This window comes from Phaethon aethereus, assembly GCF_964289735.1.
Source record: "Phaethon aethereus genome assembly, chromosome: 2".
Classification (NCBI taxonomy): domain Eukaryota; kingdom Metazoa; phylum Chordata; class Aves; order Phaethontiformes; family Phaethontidae; genus Phaethon; species Phaethon aethereus.
In genome coordinates this window covers 38,244,355-38,264,009 of record NC_138582.1, presented here as the reverse complement: position 1 = coordinate 38,264,009, position 19,655 = coordinate 38,244,355, and the positions used below count along the sequence as shown (strand labels likewise).

Here is a 19,655-nt window from a genome sequence, read left to right as displayed (position 1 = left end):
TTGAGAAAGCGTAGTTGCATAATGACCGATTTTATTCTTAGAAAATGACAGAATAAAGCTCTTATTCAACAGTATGGCTTATAATCATGTTAAATGGTATGTGTCAGGCTTGACTACCCTAAGTGTCATCCTTTCACTGTGTGACTGGGAGTTTATTTATTGCTTGAACAGAATTTCTTTTCCTCCCTACAGGTCTTGAAAACTAGAGCTCGGGCACTTCTGGATCTGTCTTTTCATTGAAATACTGGAACTACTATGAAGTCCTCTTGGTTTGCACTCATCTTGGCAGTGCTCAGTACTGAACTGCTAACAAGTCACTGTTCCACCGTCAAGTCCCCGAGGTTCAGAGGACGTGTGCAGCAGGAGCGAAAAAATATCAGACCAAATATCATCCTTGTACTCACAGATGATCAAGACGTGGAGCTAGGTGAGAAACTATTGTTATTTGCTACTTCATTTTGTCACATGTCTTTCAGTAATTTCTGCCGAGCAGAAAGTACTTTAAATTCAGAGAAGGTACCGGTCCTGGAACAATATCAGAATGTGGGACAAGTTTGGAAAATTAGTTAACAGATATTATTGAATAGCATTCATCACGTTTAATTACAGGAAAGAGATGCTTAGCAAAATCCACCATGGAAGGTTTTAATCACCACCATAAAAGGATTTAATAACACATGCAAGGACATACAGGTGAAAGACTTGCATGGAGAGCCCTTTTTCACTTTGTGACTTTCTGTAGCATTTAAAAACTTGAGCCTTATGAGGCTAACCTTTCCCTCAGTGCTGTACAGGTGAGTATCTATATTCTCCACGTATTTGTCACATGCATGTATGTCATCTGACGTGTTTATGCACGTAGACAAACTGGTCTGGTTTCAGGACATAAGCTTAATATTTCTACGAATTATTAGAATGTCTAAAATTCATCTGCTTTAAAACTATGTTGTGTGTAGAAAAATAGGATAGTTTTGCTTTCACAAGTATGCTGAATATTTGAGCACAACCTGGACATACCAGCCAAAAGTGATTTTCACATATTTTTCTTAAGGTGGAAAAAGTTAAAACACTTGGATGATGTTCCAGGAGGCCTTTGAATGTTTTCCATTAAGTAAGTTAGAAAGATATTAATGGTAGTTATGCATATAACTGATTTTTTGGTTCACTGCCCAAATTGAAAAATCAAGGAGAGAAAGAGGATCATTTTAAGTTACCCCCAAGCAAATATTTCAGTTTTGGGGGTGGCAGGTAAGATCAAAAAGGTGAAAAAATGGCAAATTGATTTGAAATGAAATCTTGCATTCTTAGTGGTTTTTAATGAAAGACATATTTTTAATAAAAGTAGAGTGAATTTCTAAACAAAATGCCACATGACAATGAAAAATCAAAATACTTGATTTCAGAAAACTTATAATAAAATAGTTCATTTGTTCTAAAATCACACACTTTCAGCCAGAAAGTTGTAGACAAAAAGTGGTCTAGATGTAAAAGCAATCCTTTAGTTGCTAGCATTTTTGTATTTGTCATGATGCAATAATAATTTTCACAGTCCTTCAGGGTTTTGAGAACATAATTAATAAACTATCTTTTGTGACCGAGAGTTAGTGCTTTTATGCAGCAGAGCTCCAAGACAAGGCCTTTAGATTTGAGCACATCTTATCTTTTTTCTTTCTCGCTCTTTCAGACATCTGCTCTGTTTAGCCATGCTGTGTAATGAACGGCTATTTCTGGCTCTATTTTTGGCCTAAAATACAGCTATTACATTAGGAATGCATTCCTTCTCGATAGAGTTGTTCTGAAAATTTCGTTAAAAGGGTCAAGACCATTTTGTGGTTAGAAAGAGCCTACTTTCTCCAGGGCACTGGGGAAGGTAGGTCAGCAGACACATGCCTCTCAACAACGTTACCGACCTGCTGTCTTCAGTCTTGTGAGGGGGTTTGCAAGTGGTGAAAGAGGAGGAAGGGTGTGGCAAGCCACTTCTTTATTGTGGAGCTCCTCTCTTTGAAAGCTGCTCTGGATGTTCACAGGACGCTCTGGCTCCTATTAGCAAGCTTTGAGCAATAGCCTGGATGTGTACGCATTCCCACTGCATCGGATGAAGACACAGGTTTCCCCTTTTCATAGATCATTTCACAGGAAACAGGATTCAGCCCCAAGACTTACTGTACTGTATTATTCACACGTCTGCTAATAAATCATTCTGCTTATTTGAAAAGTAAAACCATACTGTTTTCCATGTGTGGATTATCCCCTTGCCCTTCAGTGATTCCTGAGAAAAATCTGAAGTTTCAGAAAGGTCGGTGGGAAGTAACACTTTCTGCCACAAACAGAATAAATCTTAGGCATGGCTATCCAAAAATCACAAGACTGAAAGTCTCTCAATATGGATTATTTGCTATTGTATTCCCAGCATGAACATTTCTAAAAGCTTTTCTAAATGAATGCTTGAATATAAAAGCATATAAGGTACTTTATAGACTTCAATCAGGAAGGATTTGCCTCCAGAGCATGTATAAGCATTGAACCAAAATATTCAGCTGCCTGAGTGCAAATGATATACAGGGGAGTTATCCAAAGTAAAATTTGCAAGAAGCAGAGAGCTCACATTTAGTTAGTGCTCAAAGCATAGAAGTATGCCCATCTTCATATCGATCTGCACCATCCCCTTGAGTTTGGCATTCTGAATGCAAAGAAGTTCAGCAGAGATGCTGTTTCATACAACTTATCAGACAAAACCCAGAAATTGCGCCACAACCTCAGCCAATTCCTATCTATGCTGGGAGGAATGTGGCACAGAGGAAGCATCAGCTGGTGGATGGCAACTTAAGCAGCCTGGCCCACAACTCTTGAAGAAACTCAGCAAGTACTTGGGCTCAGAAGCTGGGAAATGACTGGTTAAATTGTGCCTCAGTGCACCTTCTTTTCCCAACCGAGATCCTGAGGGTAGAAAAATAGCTGCCCAACACTGAGGCAAATGGACATCTTGCTCAAGGCGAAGCACCAGAACCCAGAACTGCCCAGAACTGCTGCCCACCTGCAGACAACATACTGCTGCTCTTCAGGACAGTGGCCCCAGCTCCCACTGAGGTCAGGTCTTTAGTCCGTTCAGGCATGAACACAGGTATTTCCAATTTTTTGCTCACTCTTTAGTCTTTCCCCCTGTCCTCCAGCTTCTCTATCACTTGCACACATCAGTACCTCAAACCATGACCCTCAAATCATTCTTGTAATCCTTACCATGAATAATAGCTTGTATGATGTCAGAAAGGAGTCAAGACTAATGACTACGTTGGTAGTTCCAGTGTTTCTAACCCAGAGCCCTTTGAGATGTCAGAGAAGTGGGAAAAGGTTTAAAAAAAAAAAAAAGTGGGAGAAATCCATTTGAGACAATTACTTTTTTCTGTACCCTTGTTTACAGCCCGGTGCACCACCCAGTGAAGTCCATATAAACCATCCACTGAGTATTGCAGATCACAGGATCATCTAGACACATCATACCAGGCTTTTTTCCTGATTTGCTTTCCATCTTCACCAGAAATTTCAAAGCACTTAACAACACGAGCCGAAAAAATGGGGATATGTGCTGAGATCTGAGAAAGTCCATCACCTTCCTGGGGCCTTGCTTATAACCCAAATAAAGACAAGGTGGCTCTAGTCATCCCTTTGTAGAGATGTCCACCTGTGTTACACCTGGATGAAAATCCATAGCAACTTTAAGACTTGTGATAAAACCTTCATTACCAAAAGTATTTCTTGATACATGAGAATAGACTGAGAGGTGACACCGAATTTCTCGCCTGACAAAACTTGCTAGTGTCTGTGTCCAAAGTGTATCTGGTTCCCCTCAGGTGCTCCGCAACTGGTCACGTAGAGCGCGAGCATCCTGCTGTCAGACCGCGCCTGAGTACGTGTGCCCTGAAGACTGTGGGCCAGATGGTAAAGAGCACGAGCTGTGAAGAGAGCTACAGACAGCAAAAATTATAACTTATATCAGCAAGTTTTATCTCCCACTTATGTTTTGTTTTCCAAATGAGGAAGTCTCACCTGCTTTGAAGTGCCTATTCCAGAATTTCCAGAGGGGCTAAATCTATTACCAGTGTCAGTAAGTGCATACCTGGAGGAAAAACTTACTCATAAACAGCAGGTTTGCAAGAGCAGAGGGCTGACCAAGCAGAGGAATGAGGAAGCGCTCTAACAGCTGCTCATTTATAATGCATAGAGGCATGAAAGTGCACATCAGCTCTGCTGCTGTTACCGTGCATTAGCGTACCTGACCAGCGCCCTTTCCATCTGAGGACCTACAAGCACCTTACAGCTGAGCTCTCAGTAATAAACTGTGACATTTCAAAAATGGGAGATCTATGGCCAAAAAAAACACCCAGAACAAAAACTGATAAGAAAAAGCCAGCCTGGGGTCTGAGATAGAGACATGTAGAGTGAGGATGATCTCCCATTTGACTTTTACTCAACAGCTCAGTGAAATGCTCCCACTCATGCAAATGGAGACCTTTTGTGTTCAGCGACCTCTCAGTTACTCTCCTACTTCTCTATATCTCTAAACACATGGGTTTTGTCTGTTCAGGAAAGCATGAATGCAGACGCTCTGCATTTAGAAAAGAAGGACTGTGAAAGAGGAAGAGTCCAAAATGATGGTGACTTATATGCAGGGTGTTAAATGTATCCTTAAAGATACAGGCGTTGGCACTGCACCAGGAAATGCTGAGGAGCTAACTGCCTCTTCCTTTTTTTAATCAAACAATTTTGGTGCAAAATATTTCATAGTCAGCCCTGACTCCTTAGCCTCAAAACAAAACAGAGCATGCTTAACTTTAACTAGTAAAATCATCTGTAAGATTTTACTGCTTACACCTAGAGTTGAGCCTCCTTGGCAGTTTTCTGGTTTTACAGACATGTCTTTCATGATTAAAATATTTATTTTTTTTAATTTGGTTTTCAAGTGACCCAAACAAAACCACAAAGAAAAACTCTTATTGTATCAATGGAATCAATGCATTTAAATTTAAGCCCACTGCTGTCAACTCTGCAAAATGAATTGTAAAAACAAAGGAAAAAAAGAAAGTAGAATTCCAGAAACCCCTTTTACCATCAAAATTGTGCAAGTATTACAATCCGCAAACACGTTTCCTGGATGCATACTGCTATATCCACGGTTCACACTGACCCTTCAGTCTCTGCCCTTCTGGATAACAGAGAGAGCAAATTTTGAGCTGCTCAATCTTTCTGCAGTCTGAAATCTGCAAGCTCTGCCTGCCTCACCTTGTTGTTCATGAAGATGCTTTGAAGGATGCAAAAAATGTCTTTGTTCTTTAAACTGGATCAATACAGTTTCTTGAGAAAGGTGCTGAATTTTGCCAACATTTTTGCATACAGATTAATTGCTAAAAGCTGATTTTGAGCATAGTGCTTCAGTATTGGAGCCTGGCATGCTGATCCAGGGAAACTTTCCTCTAGAAAAATTATTACTGAAATGTCTCTCCTTCCCTATCTCTCACTCTCTCCCTTACCTTCATCCTCTCTCTCTCCTTCTCTCTTTCTGACAATCTGATAAAATAGAAAGAATTGTGACAGATTAGTAATCTCAGAAGTTTACATATTTTAATGGAACATTGTCTAATGTCTTTGTAACACGCTGTTTTCCTACAGCAGTGTTTGAAGAACTATTGATCTATAAATTTGATACAGCTCTAAAGCTTTAATATTGTATTTCTAGATTAGTCTGTATTTTAATTTTGTTTTGAAGCCTGAGAAAAATGTATTTCTGGAGTCCTGAAAAATATTTTTGGTGATATAATAAAAATCTTATGTTTTCTCCTAAAATTACCTAAGCTACGGAGTAGTACAGACTGATCTCCAAAGGCAAGCTAATCACCGATACTTTACTTTCAATGACATAGTTGCAGCCAATATATTCTAACTATTTTTTGCAGCACAGTGATGATCAGTACCTCTTGTTGCAGGGTCTTTACAAGTGATGAATAAAACCAGAAGGATTATGGAGAATGGAGGGGCATCTTTTATCAATGCATTTGTAACCACCCCGATGTGCTGCCCATCGCGGTCCTCCATGCTGACCGGGAAGTATGTGCACAACCACAACATATACACCAACAACGAAAACTGCTCTTCTCCCTCATGGCAGGCTACTCACGAGCCACGTACCTTCGCCGTGTATCTTAATAACACTGGGTATAGAACAGGTAAGAGACAAACCAGTAGCAGTTCTTTGTTTAAAGTGAAGATGACAGATATTCAGTGGGTCTCAAATCACTGCCTAAAATGAAGCGACTGTTGTCCCAAATTCGGTTTACAGAGCAGAGGTTTCGTGTTATAGAGAGGGAGGGTAGTACTGCCTGCTAACAGTAGACCCGCAGCTAACAGCCACGTCAAGAAACTCACTTGTAATGGAGCGGCGTATTTTCACGTTTGGATGTCCCAGGTGGGAAATAAGCTGTTGGGCAGTTACACCTAGTGCAAAAGAGGTGCATTTTAGTGGCATTGTGGGTCTGAACTGGCAGTTCCAGCCGTGATTATGGTCAGTATTATGGCCTGCTTGCGGACAGCTGCTAACAGTTATGGAAGAAGATGTCAGGGCCAGGCTAGGGACTGGTGCCAAGGACCTCACAGGAGCGAAGTGCCTGTCATGGGAGTGAAACAAGGTGAATGGTATAATTTAAACTTTGCCATGGGGCGATATTTCATTTGCATTTTCTGAAAAGGAATAAAAACATGCCTTTAAGAAGGATTGTTCTGCTGTGCACCAATAAGATTTGACAGTTTTCTTGTAAATTCCTGGTGGTTTTCCGTAGTCAGGAGATCCCTTTCCTGTCTACAAAGAACTCTTCTTATTCCTCTCGTCTGCGCTTCTGCTTGATGTAAAACCTGATTCATTTCTGCATCACCTATCCCCTAAGATTCAAGCTGTAGACACGTTAGGCTCCAGACTGACTTCCCCTTCGCAAGGTACAGGAGTTGTGCGAGGTCATCAGGGTGCAATTTGTCCAGAAACGTCGTTCGACTACAAAGACTCCCCTTTACAGGACCAACGAGGCACAGATCTCAGTGCCAACTGCGTTCCATACAATGTAATGTGCAGCAAAAAAATTTGTTTCTATCAGCGGCTTAAGCACAAGAACGAATTGCTTTCAAAACACATAGCAGGCGAATGTCTCCATGCTGTCTGCTTGTCCTAATTCTCTTAATGCTGCTATATCCAATGCCTTAAATTTATCTGCCTGTTTGCCATCTTTTCTTCACCACACAGCTTGCTCTTTTTTCTTCCGTCTCTCTGTATCTATAGTTCTGGAGAGCTTCTACATCCTGTTTAAAAAGCAAAAGCAGATAAATATTTAACTTCTTTGGACCTGGTGTTGGCTCTGACACATGCGCTGAATAGTAGTACTTCAGTCTCTATTAAGCTGGTTTCAGTGAAGTTGCCATCTGAGTACAGCGCTGCTAAACCTGAATAAGGGTCGGTGTCAAGGCTTTGGAGGAGAAAAAGAGGGGAGAGAGAATTGACAATAACTGCTAGAAAAGGTGCTGAATTTGCCCTAAAATATAAGCTTTGTCTTATGGCTTATGTCTCAGAAATCCTTTATGCTTGGTCGATGGCTGCTTCATGTGGGACCTGGCTTTCCTGTTCCTAAAAAATTTGGTATTTTATTGATTTATAATCTAATACTTGCACAAGTGAATGCCCCATGCATAAACTGGACAGCTCTGTCACTAGCCCTTTCTGCCCGTCTGAGGGTAAACACTCTGCTTTGGGTATATCTTCTGCACTGCCATGTATTATGAAGGCGTGTGGAGATGTCTACTAAATGCAGACTTGGCCCTATTAAATGGAAAGGAAAAAGGTGTCAAAAGAAAAGGAAAAGGAAAAAAAGCCCTCCAAAGGCAGGCAGAGAGAGCACCAGCCCTAAAACTCTTAGGGCAGTTGAGTTTTAACAAAGGTCAGGAAGGAGAAAAAGGAAATGGAAACAAGTGAAAATACTTGTACAAAACCCTGATTCTGACCAAGGTACATTGTTTGACCCTATAATAATATGACCTTAAAGAATTTATCCATTTACTCCTTGTAAGATGAGCCTACCTTCTAATTACCCCACAATTATTTTTGAAGTGGCAGCTTAATTAGCAGCAGAGCTTATAATACATTTTTCAAGGACAGTGTTGCCTCATTAAAAACTCATCAAAAGTCCACTAACCAACTAATAATCTACACTTCACAGCTAGAGAGTTTAGTAAAATTGTAATTACTCAAGAATACCTGGGAGTCAAGAGTAATTGGGAGTGGAAAAGAGGGAACTGGGGAGAGTGACTGCATATCACATAGGCTAGTCGTGACTCTGTGCTGATATTGCAGACACTGTGGGTATCTACCCTATGCATTTCTCTGTGTTTTGAGAGGAAATCAGTATCTTCCTCAGTGGGAAACTGAGGCAGAGAAAGAGAAGTGAGTGACCCAAGGCCACTCACAGTTTGGTGGCAGTCCTGATAAGGGACTAGTCCAGAGAGCCCCCGTCCAGATGAGACAATGTGCAATACCTCCAACATGGTTCTCCATTCAAAATGATGAGGATCTGACCCCCACTTTTGCACAAGGTTAAGTTATTATATAAGCCAGTGGGAATAAGGGGCTGGGGGAGTGATCATTGCCAACATCTATAAAGTATGTGCTGTCTAAACCTGCCACAGCCTTAACTAAAACCTCTATACTGCAGTTGATCACGTGTGGGCAGACTGCTTATGAGGGGAGTCCTACTGAAGCCATGAGGACACCACACAAGCACAGCAGGCCATTTAAAGAGAGCTCTGAAGTGTGCTTTAAAAAACTGTGGTCATAATTAGAGCCCACTGGGAAAACTTGGCAAAAAAAAAAACAAACACAGAATGTTTTTTTTCTCTTCTTTTTCTGATTTACTCTTCTACTCCTGTTCTACTCTGATGTGACCTAATGGAGATGTTACATTTCACAGAAACATCCCTTTATGAAGATTATATGTCAGGGCTAAATCATAGGCATGTGCTGAGGGCTAGCAGGGCAGACGGTATTCAGAAATAATACTGCCAAATCAAAATAACCTTTGCTTCTAGTTATCATTAAAAAAAATCCCCAAACAATTAAGGATGCTGCAATGTTTACGGTTTCCCTTACTCACAAGCTATATGTTAATGCAGCAAGGAGTCAGCTGCACAGCTTCCTGATTGTTGAAAGTCCACAAAATTGGTAACACTAAACTAGAATTTGTAGGAAATAGCAGGTAAGACACACTAAATAGGTAGAAAGAGAAAACAAAGCAACACTGGAGTTCTTCAGTGAGACGAGACATTTGTTTTAATTACATAGGCTCCGGCTGCTCATATTGGGGAAGAAGAAGGGTCGCTCTGTAATCACTTTGATTGTGATTACAAAAAAAAGCTTGAGAAATTTTCTTTCATCTTGTAGTTTTTAATGTCAGTAGACATCCCTTCAGCTATTTAGATTCAGAAATATTATTTATAAGATTATTAGATGCAGGAGTTAGAGGTTTTGCTTTGTGCTTTCCAAAGTATTGGCTGGTTATTTGCTGTTCTTTCAGTCCTCCCTGCAGTACTGTTGAGGTCTCTTATTTTCTTTACCTTCTCGTGTTCTGTCCCAGCCCTGCAGCACAGAGCCTTGCCTCTCAGATGTGCCCGTCGGTGTTGTCGGTTCACACTGCCATTCACCTACACCAACACGAAGGAAAACTCCAGGCGTGCACCACCTCAGCCTTGGCTTCCCCCAGTAGGAAAGGAGGATTGTGCTGCATCTTAATAACTAAGCAGTAGTTGAGCATTATCTTAGTATTTTAGAAGACAGTCGTGACAGCAGCACAGCCAATATCTGGGAGACATAAATATAGTAGTAATTTTATTGTTAAATAGTGTGTCACACTTTGTATGCTGCAGGATTTTACATTTTTACCAGCTGAAGTTTCATCCCTTTGCAAATATGAAGAGAAATGTACGTTTAAAATTCTCACCCTGACTTAAGATGCGTATGCTTTCAGAGCCCTCTCTGCTTAGTGATGCCTTGTAGAATTGCTACCTTCTAATCCTCGCTCCTCTTAGCCCTTCACAGCCAGCGTAACTGTGCAGGAGAGAACAGGAATCTGCCCTGGCTCAGCGACCGCTGACAGCCTCACAGCAACATGCCAAACTCAAGACCAGGCTCTCCCCTTATGGAATCCTACCTGAAAGAACAGAGAACACCAAATTAGTCAATTATTTGCTTACATTTTTTTAGAATTGTCTTTGGGAAGATGTATTTCCCAATATTTTATTTCTTGCCTAGAAGTATCAACTGGCCAGAGTAACATTCAGGTTTCATGCATGCAAATGCTTGCATCTGTAGAACTCAAAACTTAAGAAGTGACTGGACGTCAAGATGTCACTGTCATCTGGCATGTTTTCACATTGGTCACAGACTTATGTGTAGTGATGAACAGAAATGGTCACTTGCTTGACATCTAGTTAATATGCTTAACAGTTCACATCAGCTTCTGATGTGTGTCAGTTGATATCTGCCACTTATGGGCACATTTGTTAGTGTAGTGACCAAAGAATTACTAAAACGCCAAGATGACAGGAGACTGAAAGCTAAGGAGTATTTAAATCTGTGCACCATTCCCTTCTGACACACGGGGACAAGTTAATCTTTCATAAAGGGAGCAAAAGTTATGCCTCCTGAAGGTGTGGGCAGACAATACGTTTCCTCTGGAGGCAAAGCCAGTGTGTTTCCTGTTCACAGCCTTACAGTACAATTCACTGCCAGCACACGCTATTTTTAATCTGCATCGTTTCAGTGACCTAATTTGTATCCTGCCTCATGCACCCTTTCAAAACAGAGAGGGTGACAGAATATGACACAGGGGTGGGAATGAGTGAGCAGGGAATGAGTCCTGGTTTTCAGAATATTTCTGAAGTGAAAATAAAGAAAGAGAAAGGGAGAGCGCGTTAAGCTTTCAGGTTCGTTCTGCATTGGTATAAAAAAGGTCGGGGAGCATCAAACATAATTTCACTTGTAAATTTTGTAAATAATTAAAAATATGCCTCACTTTTCAGAATAAAATTGTACTTTCAGTCAAACTAGGAAATGTATAAATAAAAGTGAAATAAGCTGAATATATTAAAATAGTCCACAAAAAGTGACATGTAGAAGAGGGAAAAGGCCACAAAGGATAACATGCAGGATTTTCTATTCTATGGTATCATGTGAAGTGAAACTTTTTTTTTTTCTGTCCATGAAAAAACACAGTATGTCTGCCTACTTATGCTTAAAACAGAATTCTGTGCTATTAAATGTTGCACAGAAACCTGTACACTAAAAGATTTTTAGCAAAGTTATGCATTCAAGTGCTTCATTTAGGAAAATCTGGGTAGAATATTGTCTGTGCAACTATTTAATCTCTTGTTCATGTGGCTGAATGGTAGTCTTTAACTACTTAATAACATATCACTTTTTGTAGGGTTAAATTTCCTCGGTTTAAAAAAATACACCAGTTCTATAAAGAAGCATGATGCTGGCATCTGCATCAGCAAGGATGGAGGTTTCAGATCTGTAAAACTCTACTGCTTTCTTACCGAGTTACTGAGTGGCTTTTTCTCACATATATGGGGACTGGGGAGGGGCAGCTATAGGTTTTCAGGTGTCTGATGAAAGTAAGACACCACTGAGACTCAGGAGTCCTTTCCAGGTGGTGTTGTGTCCTCCTCGCTGTCCAAAAGTGTACATTCTTCTGCACTTCTGGCTCCCTTCATCCTACCGCATTAGGCAGAGCAATCTCCATTCTTCAGTTTTCTCATCCCAGTTTTCTGTCCCTGCCAGACCTCACCTCATCTTCTGCCCTGAGCCTTGTCCCTCAGCCTGTCTGTCCTCAAGTTGTTCCCACCCTCCCTCCCCTCCCGGCGTCCAGTCAGTCCTTGACAGACACGTCCTGTTCCCACCACTTAGCGTTAGTGATCTCCTTTCCAAGCCTGCTCAACAAATCTGCTTCTCCAACCCCCTTCGCCATGTCAGTCGGCTTCTCCCTCCTTTCTGCACTCACTGTCCAGTTTCTTGGTTGACATTGCCAGTCCCGCGCTCCCAAGCCCCCACTGCTTTCCCCTCTCTCTCAGCTCCTTTGCTGGATCGCCTGTTGTTCCCCAAACAACTTGTCCTCATCTGGTCACCTCCCGCCCTCTGCATTTCAATCAACTTTCTCCCACATGACACCAGTCCCCTTGGGAATAAAGTCCCAAGGTGCCCAGATCCCCAGCACAGGCAAACTTCAAGGCTCTTTTCAAAACTGAGCAGACTTTGGACAGATTTTCACCAGGTTAATCAAAGATGCCTCCTTGACAGAGAGAGTCCATCATGTCTTTGGCAGAGTGCGTGCTCTCAGCGCAGAGCATGGAAGTGCTATCAAATGAAAGCTCGCATAATTTTTTTCAGATGTTAAACATAATTCCTTTTCCATTACTGCAGTTCTCAAAGATGGCTACTGTTTGGGCTAAGAAGTTTCAAAAAATTCAGCCTGAGGCAGACATCCAGTGTGGAAAATTTCAGTCCAAGTATAAGAAAGTTATAAGCAACTGAAAACAGGGTCTTATAATGAGAAGTGTCAGACAACATCAATACTGGAAAGTGCTACCAGCTTGGCCCATAATACAGGCTTTGTTAAAGACATCACACAGGCTAACGATTGCTGTATCGAGTTATAGGCTAATGCCTTTTGCAATTGCTGAGTTATAAAATCTTTGATTTTCTTTTTGGTTACAATGGTAAACCTGGCAACAACTGGGAAAGACCCACAAATCTGGAGAAAAAGCAGAAAACCTGAGGTTTTCTACTGCGGTTAAGTTACAAAACTGGGAACTGCGAAATCTGAATAATATTCTTGGCAATGCCACAGGTTTCCTGCATGACTTAGGTCTAGCTAAAGCTTAACCTCTCCGTGCCTCAGTTTCCTCACCGCATTTTTGGGACAGTGCTTATTTCATTTCCTAGGCAGTGCTGGCATGCTAACCTGGCTTTCTGCACTTCAGTGACGTGATACACTAACCCTCTGTAATTTTTCAATAGAAGGAAAAAAATCAAACTTCTCGGGTTTGAATCGATCGCTTGCATAATGGGAAGAAAACAAGGAGGAATTTACTGGAATAATCCGGAAGTTGCAGTTTTGTTGGGCTCTGTCCCCAGAAGCACAGAATCACTGTGTGTCAGCCCTGAAATGTCATATAAACAGTGCTTCGCAACTCCTGTAAATGGTTTCCTGACTTTGTAAAAGGAAGTGGGCTGTCTACTTAAAACTCTTGTCTGGGTCACGGTGACTAAACCCTACTGCAGTATGCCTTTTTAAAGGTTTGCATTTGTCTTAAATCGGAAACATTCCCATAAACCTCAACAAATAACGAGGGCATAGAACATAATATACGTCCTTTGATCCGTGGAAGTGCAGAGGTGTCTCGCCAGTAGATGTAGCCCAGTTCACCTGTACGTTAATCCACTAATACTGACAGGAGTTAGGGGACTAATTCTATTGTGTAATACTGTAAACATTAGTCATAAATGCTTGTAGAAAATACTGGGGGAAAAAAGTACCGGGAATTACGAGAATTTGAATCGCCTTCAGCTATAAATATCCTGGCTTCAAACTCTATAGGTCTCCTGGGTCAAATTCTCGTTGTCTTGCACTCATTGCAATCCCCCTGGATCTCTTGGTCCACTTCAGGACTCATTAGCTAATTGCTAAAGGGAAAACAAAAACCTATATTAAGGCATCTATTCTTGTAAGGTAACATACGTGTATTTTCTGCACCCACTTGTGAGAAACATAGATGTCTGTATAGCTGTTCACCATGCCATGTGTTGTTGTTAGCATAAACTTAATTGAACATACTTGCACAGAATACAATTATTCTGATTAAAAAGTAACAATGTGTCCTGGGAACAGTTAGCAAAACTGCCAGAATGCAGATAAAACCTGTCTTATTAAAATGCAAAAATTGGCATTTATCTTTCCTGTTACCCCTTTGGGGGCCATTACATGCAATAATGAAAAGACGTCCCTTGAAATGGCATTACTTTTTAATGAGGCTTTTACCCATTGAGTCATAATCTCCATTTTATTAATTATAAGCAGAAATGGCTTCCTAAGCCCTGTAACTACTGAGTGCAAGTGGCTTCTAAAGCTGAGCATTCCCAGTCAGTACTCAGACTTGGGTGATTCAGCAAGTGTTGGGCTGCAGATAAGTTAAGGATGTGGGTTCACTCTACAAGCCAAGCATGTGAAGATCCAGCAAGGACATTTGCACATCACAGTGTCAGCTCCTGGGCAGTTCCGTGACATGTTCCATAGTGCTTTAATTGTTCACAATCCTCTGGTTAACAAAAAACAACTAGGACACCCATCGTGATTACTTGCTGATTATTATTTGGTCCCATGGAGACTACTTTGCTTTCTTTTCACTCTGGCACTTGTCTTCACTCAGAGTGTGAAGTGCCAGACCCTAACTGCTGGCGCTGGGCTCCAGCTCTGACTCACTTGCCCTAACCTATACTCAGGGGTACTCAGAAAACCCCACAGCAAAGGGACCACACTCTTGTGTTTCAGTAAAAGCCTGTCTTTTCCCTTCATCTGTCTAATTACTCATGTCCTCCTGAGCTTTTGACCAACAAACCACTCTTGGTTAAAGCAATTTGGCAAATATGATCCATTATCACGGCTACCGCTGCTTCTACTAGAATTCAGAGCTTTGCTATACATTTGACACGGGAACTGCTTTATTCTGCAACAGGGGGAAACATCTATTTCTGCAAACTGTCACTCAAGGAGCTGCTTAAAACTTGACAGGTCTGAGATTATTTTTATGATAAAATACTAAATCATTGCCAACACAAAGGTGAATGGTTCAGGCTGTCAATCTGAAATCTCATAACATGCACTGAAATATGGGGTTCAGGGGGCCAAAGGGGAGCTAACAAAACATTATTAAAGTTAGAAAATTAAGTAATCTAAAGCAAGGAAATTCCAAGATGAATTGGCCCCCACCAGCTCCAAGCCTCCCTTTCCTTTCCCAAATTCAGTTTATCTTTTCTTGTCCTTATGCCCCAGGTCATTTCATCTCTGCATTTTATGCTGGTGGCTTTCTCTCAGGTAATGCCTGAATATCAAAAGAGCAAAGAGAGAAGGAGAGAAAGAACCTGATTGTTCTTTGTTTTAGTGCCAAAACTGAAACTCTGGGGACTTTCTCAGGTCCATAAAGGAACACCCTATGGTAACATTAAACGGAGAAGTTCTAGTAAGCCTTTCCTGATCATCTGTGTGCTACAGTTTTTCAGAGTCTGTCCATTTTAAGACAGATTTTCATAGCCACCTCTGTTATTTACAAAGGCAATACATCAAAACCAAGAGACACTAGAGCTTCTTAGAGAAAAGCTTGCCAATTATTTTTAAATGGGCAAACTCATTTATTTTTCCCCAGCCTTTTTCTTGGAAATGCTGGACTGTTTGGCTAAAATGTTCCATAGAGCAAAATGCAGTCTGAGTCAGATAGCATGGAAACTATCATCACTAATGATTGAAGTTTGGCAGGACTGTAAATAACAGAGTTCAGGTCTCAGTATTAGTCAATCTTAATTATAGGTGGGGCTATCAAACCATCCTACATGATAAATTGCCGTAACTTCCATTTCACAGCTTGAAAGCCTCTGATCTTTGTGGGAGGCGTGTTGGCAGTAGAGTCCTTTGCAGATGAGCTCAGCACGCGGAGGTTCCCCAAGGTCACGCAGTAGCTGCTGGTGGATCTGGGATGGCATTCAGGAGGGCTGACTTCAGATCTCCCTTGTAACCACAGACTGTCCTTGGTTTTGCTTGACTCGGTAATGCTTCCTCTCTCTCAGTCACATCACTCTCACATACTTTTCTTCACTGTTGTCTCTCACTGACTTCTCTTTCCCTTATTCTCTTTCCTTGGCTTCCCTTCCCACAGTATTTCAGCCTTTACCCTTACACGTTCCCTGGACATCTGACTCCCTGAGAGTTTAACACTGTTTGGCTGCCTTAGAGGAGAGGTATGGTTTCCATTCTGGGAGGCAACAGTGCTGGGCACGTATTCCCTCCCCACAGTCACCCTCCTCACCTCAAACTTCTTGACTTCTGGTTGGCCTCAGGAGAAAAAAAGGAGAGAGGCTGCATTGCTTTCTTAGTGGCTGTGGGAGGAAGAGCTGGAAGCCTGGTCTAGTGTCTGTAGGAATTGTTTATATATCACATTCCATGTGGTATAGGAAAGGAACATCATATATGACTGTAACCTCTGCTTAGTGACATTTGGCAGTTATATGTTTCGATTGCACCATATTTATGTTGCCTCAGACAAGTCTTAATTACAAACGTTTTGATTCTTCCACCAGTTTTCCCAGGAAGTTCACCATGCCCACATCAGTCAGATCTGAATTGTTTAAGCCTTTCCACAAGTGTGTTTTTTTGGTTAGGTTGAATGTGTCTAGGTTGAATGTGAGGTTTTCCAAAGTGACTTCACTTCCTAGGAGGAAACAAGTACGGGGGTTTGACGTGTGTCCCGAAGCCCAGCTGAGGAAGCGACACTGGGCAGCAGCTCTCTGCGGGCAGGCCTGGCTGGCCAAGCCGGGGCTGGCAGCGAGGGCAGGGGCTGCGCACCACGAAGGGGTGCGGTGAGGTGGGCAGCTGTTGCCCAGAGGAGCCCTGTCCCTGCAAGGGGAGAGGTCTCTGCCATTCGCTCCTCTTCAGGGGTGTCTCGTTCTATGAGCGCCGGGAGTACCTTTGTGCTGACTGCTGGGAACATGGGCGGCAGAACTGCTGGCACAGGTGACCCTCCAGGGGCTTGTAAACCTCAAGAAAATTAAAAATGCAAACAATGAAGTTACTCAGTTACCCCAGTAACTTGCTGGGACTGAGCCGGAGCTAATAAATCCCTAAAAACCCAAGTCGCAGGCTCAGTCAAGTGTTTTGTCACCACACCACAAAATGGTGACTTTTTTATCCAGGCCAAAGACCATACACAAGCAGTAAAGAGCTTCCATACTCATCTGTCCCTAGAAGCAACATGGCTGCATTTGCCAGGGTGCCATGCCAGCAGCAATCCACCCTCCCCAAGCCAGCTGGCCAGCTTTTGGTGTCTGTGTACCTTTGGCACAAGTGATTCACAACTCCCAGATAGCTGGGAGCCCACTGCGTGGTGAGATTGTTTTCCTTTTTACTTTTTTTCCAGAGGAATTGGCAGGACCACCTGCAGACCCTCCTGGGCCCAACAGCAAAGGCTGAAAGTTTCAGTCTGAGTGGGTTCTGACTTGTCACCTGGAGCTAATGGAAAAAAATACACTTAGTTTGGCAGGCCAGGTAGAGGTAGCTGATCTTTGTCTCTTCATTAGTTTTGCCGTAGAGAAGCTGTGGTGGCAAAGCAGGGTGGGCATTCCCTCTTGCTCTACCCAAACATGGCCCAGCAGGACTAAGATCTGGACTTCCCAGACCTTTTATCAAACCAGCAAATGTAGCCAGGTTGCCAAGCCTAAACTTTCAAAAGTCAGAAGACGAGCTCTAAAACATCACAGGACTTGCTTAAAACCACAAGGTGTTTCTTAGATGTTTCCTCTGGGCACTGAGTTTTTATTACATTTTCAAGTGGAAACCAAAAGAAACATATTCATTCTAAAAAAAAAAACCTCAAAATATTTCACGTGAGATTCCAAAAGATTAAGAAGAAAACCTGAAGTCACAAAGGCTTTCTGCTCTCATAAAAAATCTGGAAATAACTTATTTTAATTTCAAAATCCTTTAAAGTATAAAAGGAACATTTTTGATAAAGCAACTCTGACTCATTCTAACACATTTTATCTTCATTCATGCATGCTTTTGACTCAGACTAAAAGACTTGGATTGCAAAGCCTCATGTGTGTGTGTGTGTTGTTTTTTTTTTTACCTTCACAGCTTTTTTTGGGAAATACCTCAATGAATACAATGGCAGCTACATCCCTCCTGGGTGGAGAGAGTGGGTTGGATTAGTGAAGAACTCTCGCTTCTATAATTACACCATTTCTCGCAATGGTAACAAAGAGAAGCATGGATTTGATTATGCAAAGGTATTTTCCAGACACATAAATGTTGCACCATTAATCCATATAAAAACCACTTTCAGATAACTAGTTAACCAGGTAATTAATTAATTAACCAACTACAACTAAGAAATTGAGATGTCATTTTCTCTCCAGAGCATTGCAGATGAATTTCCGCATGAGAATATTAATCACGCAATGGAAGAAAGTTTCCGAGTGCAGCCTGATTCCTCCCTCCCTCCCTCCCTCCTTCCCTCTCTCTGCTAGAAAGGGACGGTTCAGTGGCAGATGCCAATTGTAAACAAAGGCCATTCCCCCAAATAATTGTGGCCCTTCTGCTACTGATCTTTAAAGTTAGCTGAGTGTTGTCAGTTATTACCCACATAAGAAACATTAGTTAATGCTGTTTTCCATTAGACAGTGCACACCAAAAAAAAAGGCTGTGCATCTGCGGTATCAGGCTCCGGATATGGCTATGAGAATAGATAAGCGCGAGGACACGGCCATTGGAAAACTTCAGAGCTTGTTCTGTGCTCTTGACAAAGTTTGGAAAGTATGCCAAGGTGACCTGCCCACTGCCATGAAGTTTCTCGGAAAGGCTTAGGAGTGCAGATTGCAGACTTTCCAGCCTGCAAAAAGCAATCTGGAATTTCCTCAGACTGTAGCTCAAGGAAGATGATACAGATGTTGCAGCTGTGGTTTCTGACCCATGTAATGAGATTTTATTGGAAGCTCACAATGCCTGTTTCTGATTTCCCCACCCGTAGAAATTACATGATACTGATTATATATTTATATAGAGTAAAAAAGAAAGAAAATAAAGAATATTGGTTAGTTATACATTCCTTACACACCCTGGGTATGTAGCTAGAATAAACAGGCAAATAGGAGGGGAGTGGATGCTTTGGGAAAGCAGTCATACAGGCATTTCACTTGAACAGGCCACAAAACCAGAAGTTATCACAACATCGGTGCCTCGCGCTCACTCCCCGCTTCGCACACCAACAGGTCGCTCGCCAGGACTGTGGCAGCCAGGGCGACCGTGGGTGCTCCGAGCGCGCTGCGGGAGAGGGGAAGGGGCAGGGGGGACAGGGAGCGGCAAGCGAGGAGGTCACAGCTGGCTGGCTTGTCCTAGCACCGACATGCGACACAGACCTTGTCCCTCGGGCTCTGCTTTTGCAGCTGTTCGGGGCCTCGAATCCACAACATATGATTAGTCATGCCTGGAAGCGCTCGAAATTGCAAACATTGTCTCAGCACTTTCTCAATGAAGCTCGCGCTAGACCTCCAGGCCAACAGTGAATGCTCCAAGGTGGCAGGTGGTTTAATTTAAGTTTTCATCTTTTTTTCTTAGTTCCATTTCCTCTCTTCCCTTGTAGGCTTCCATTTGCCACCTTGGCTGTGGGTTAAGCCAGTTTATTAGCGAGTCACAACCTTAATCTCAGCAGCTGCACTGCTTAAAGTTGCACAATTAAACCAACAGAGCCTGCAGGAATTCAACTGCTCCCTGCATTCACATTTGCAATTTCTTTGATAAAGATTTTTG

General features: G+C 42.1%; 1 protein-coding gene across 6 annotated transcripts in view; it reads left to right on the top strand.

Moving 5' to 3' along the window:
* Positions 1–255: 255 nt before the first annotated feature.
* The window catches only part of SULF1 (sulfatase 1), a gene marked incomplete at both ends in the record, with an annotated part of 63,846 nt that continues 44,446 nt past the window's right edge, over positions 256–19,655 (top strand). For 5 of the 6 annotated variants that reach the window (XM_082014645.1, XM_082014649.1, XM_082014648.1 and 2 more), the window contains 3 exons: positions 256–427; positions 5,979–6,218; positions 17,985–18,136. In XM_082014645.1, coding sequence (XP_081870771.1) covers positions 256–427; positions 5,979–6,218; positions 17,985–18,136 — 564 coding nt within the window. Of the gene's footprint in view, positions 428–5,978; positions 6,219–17,891; positions 18,137–19,655 lie in introns of those variants that run through there. The other variant, XM_082014650.1, reaches the window with a different exon arrangement.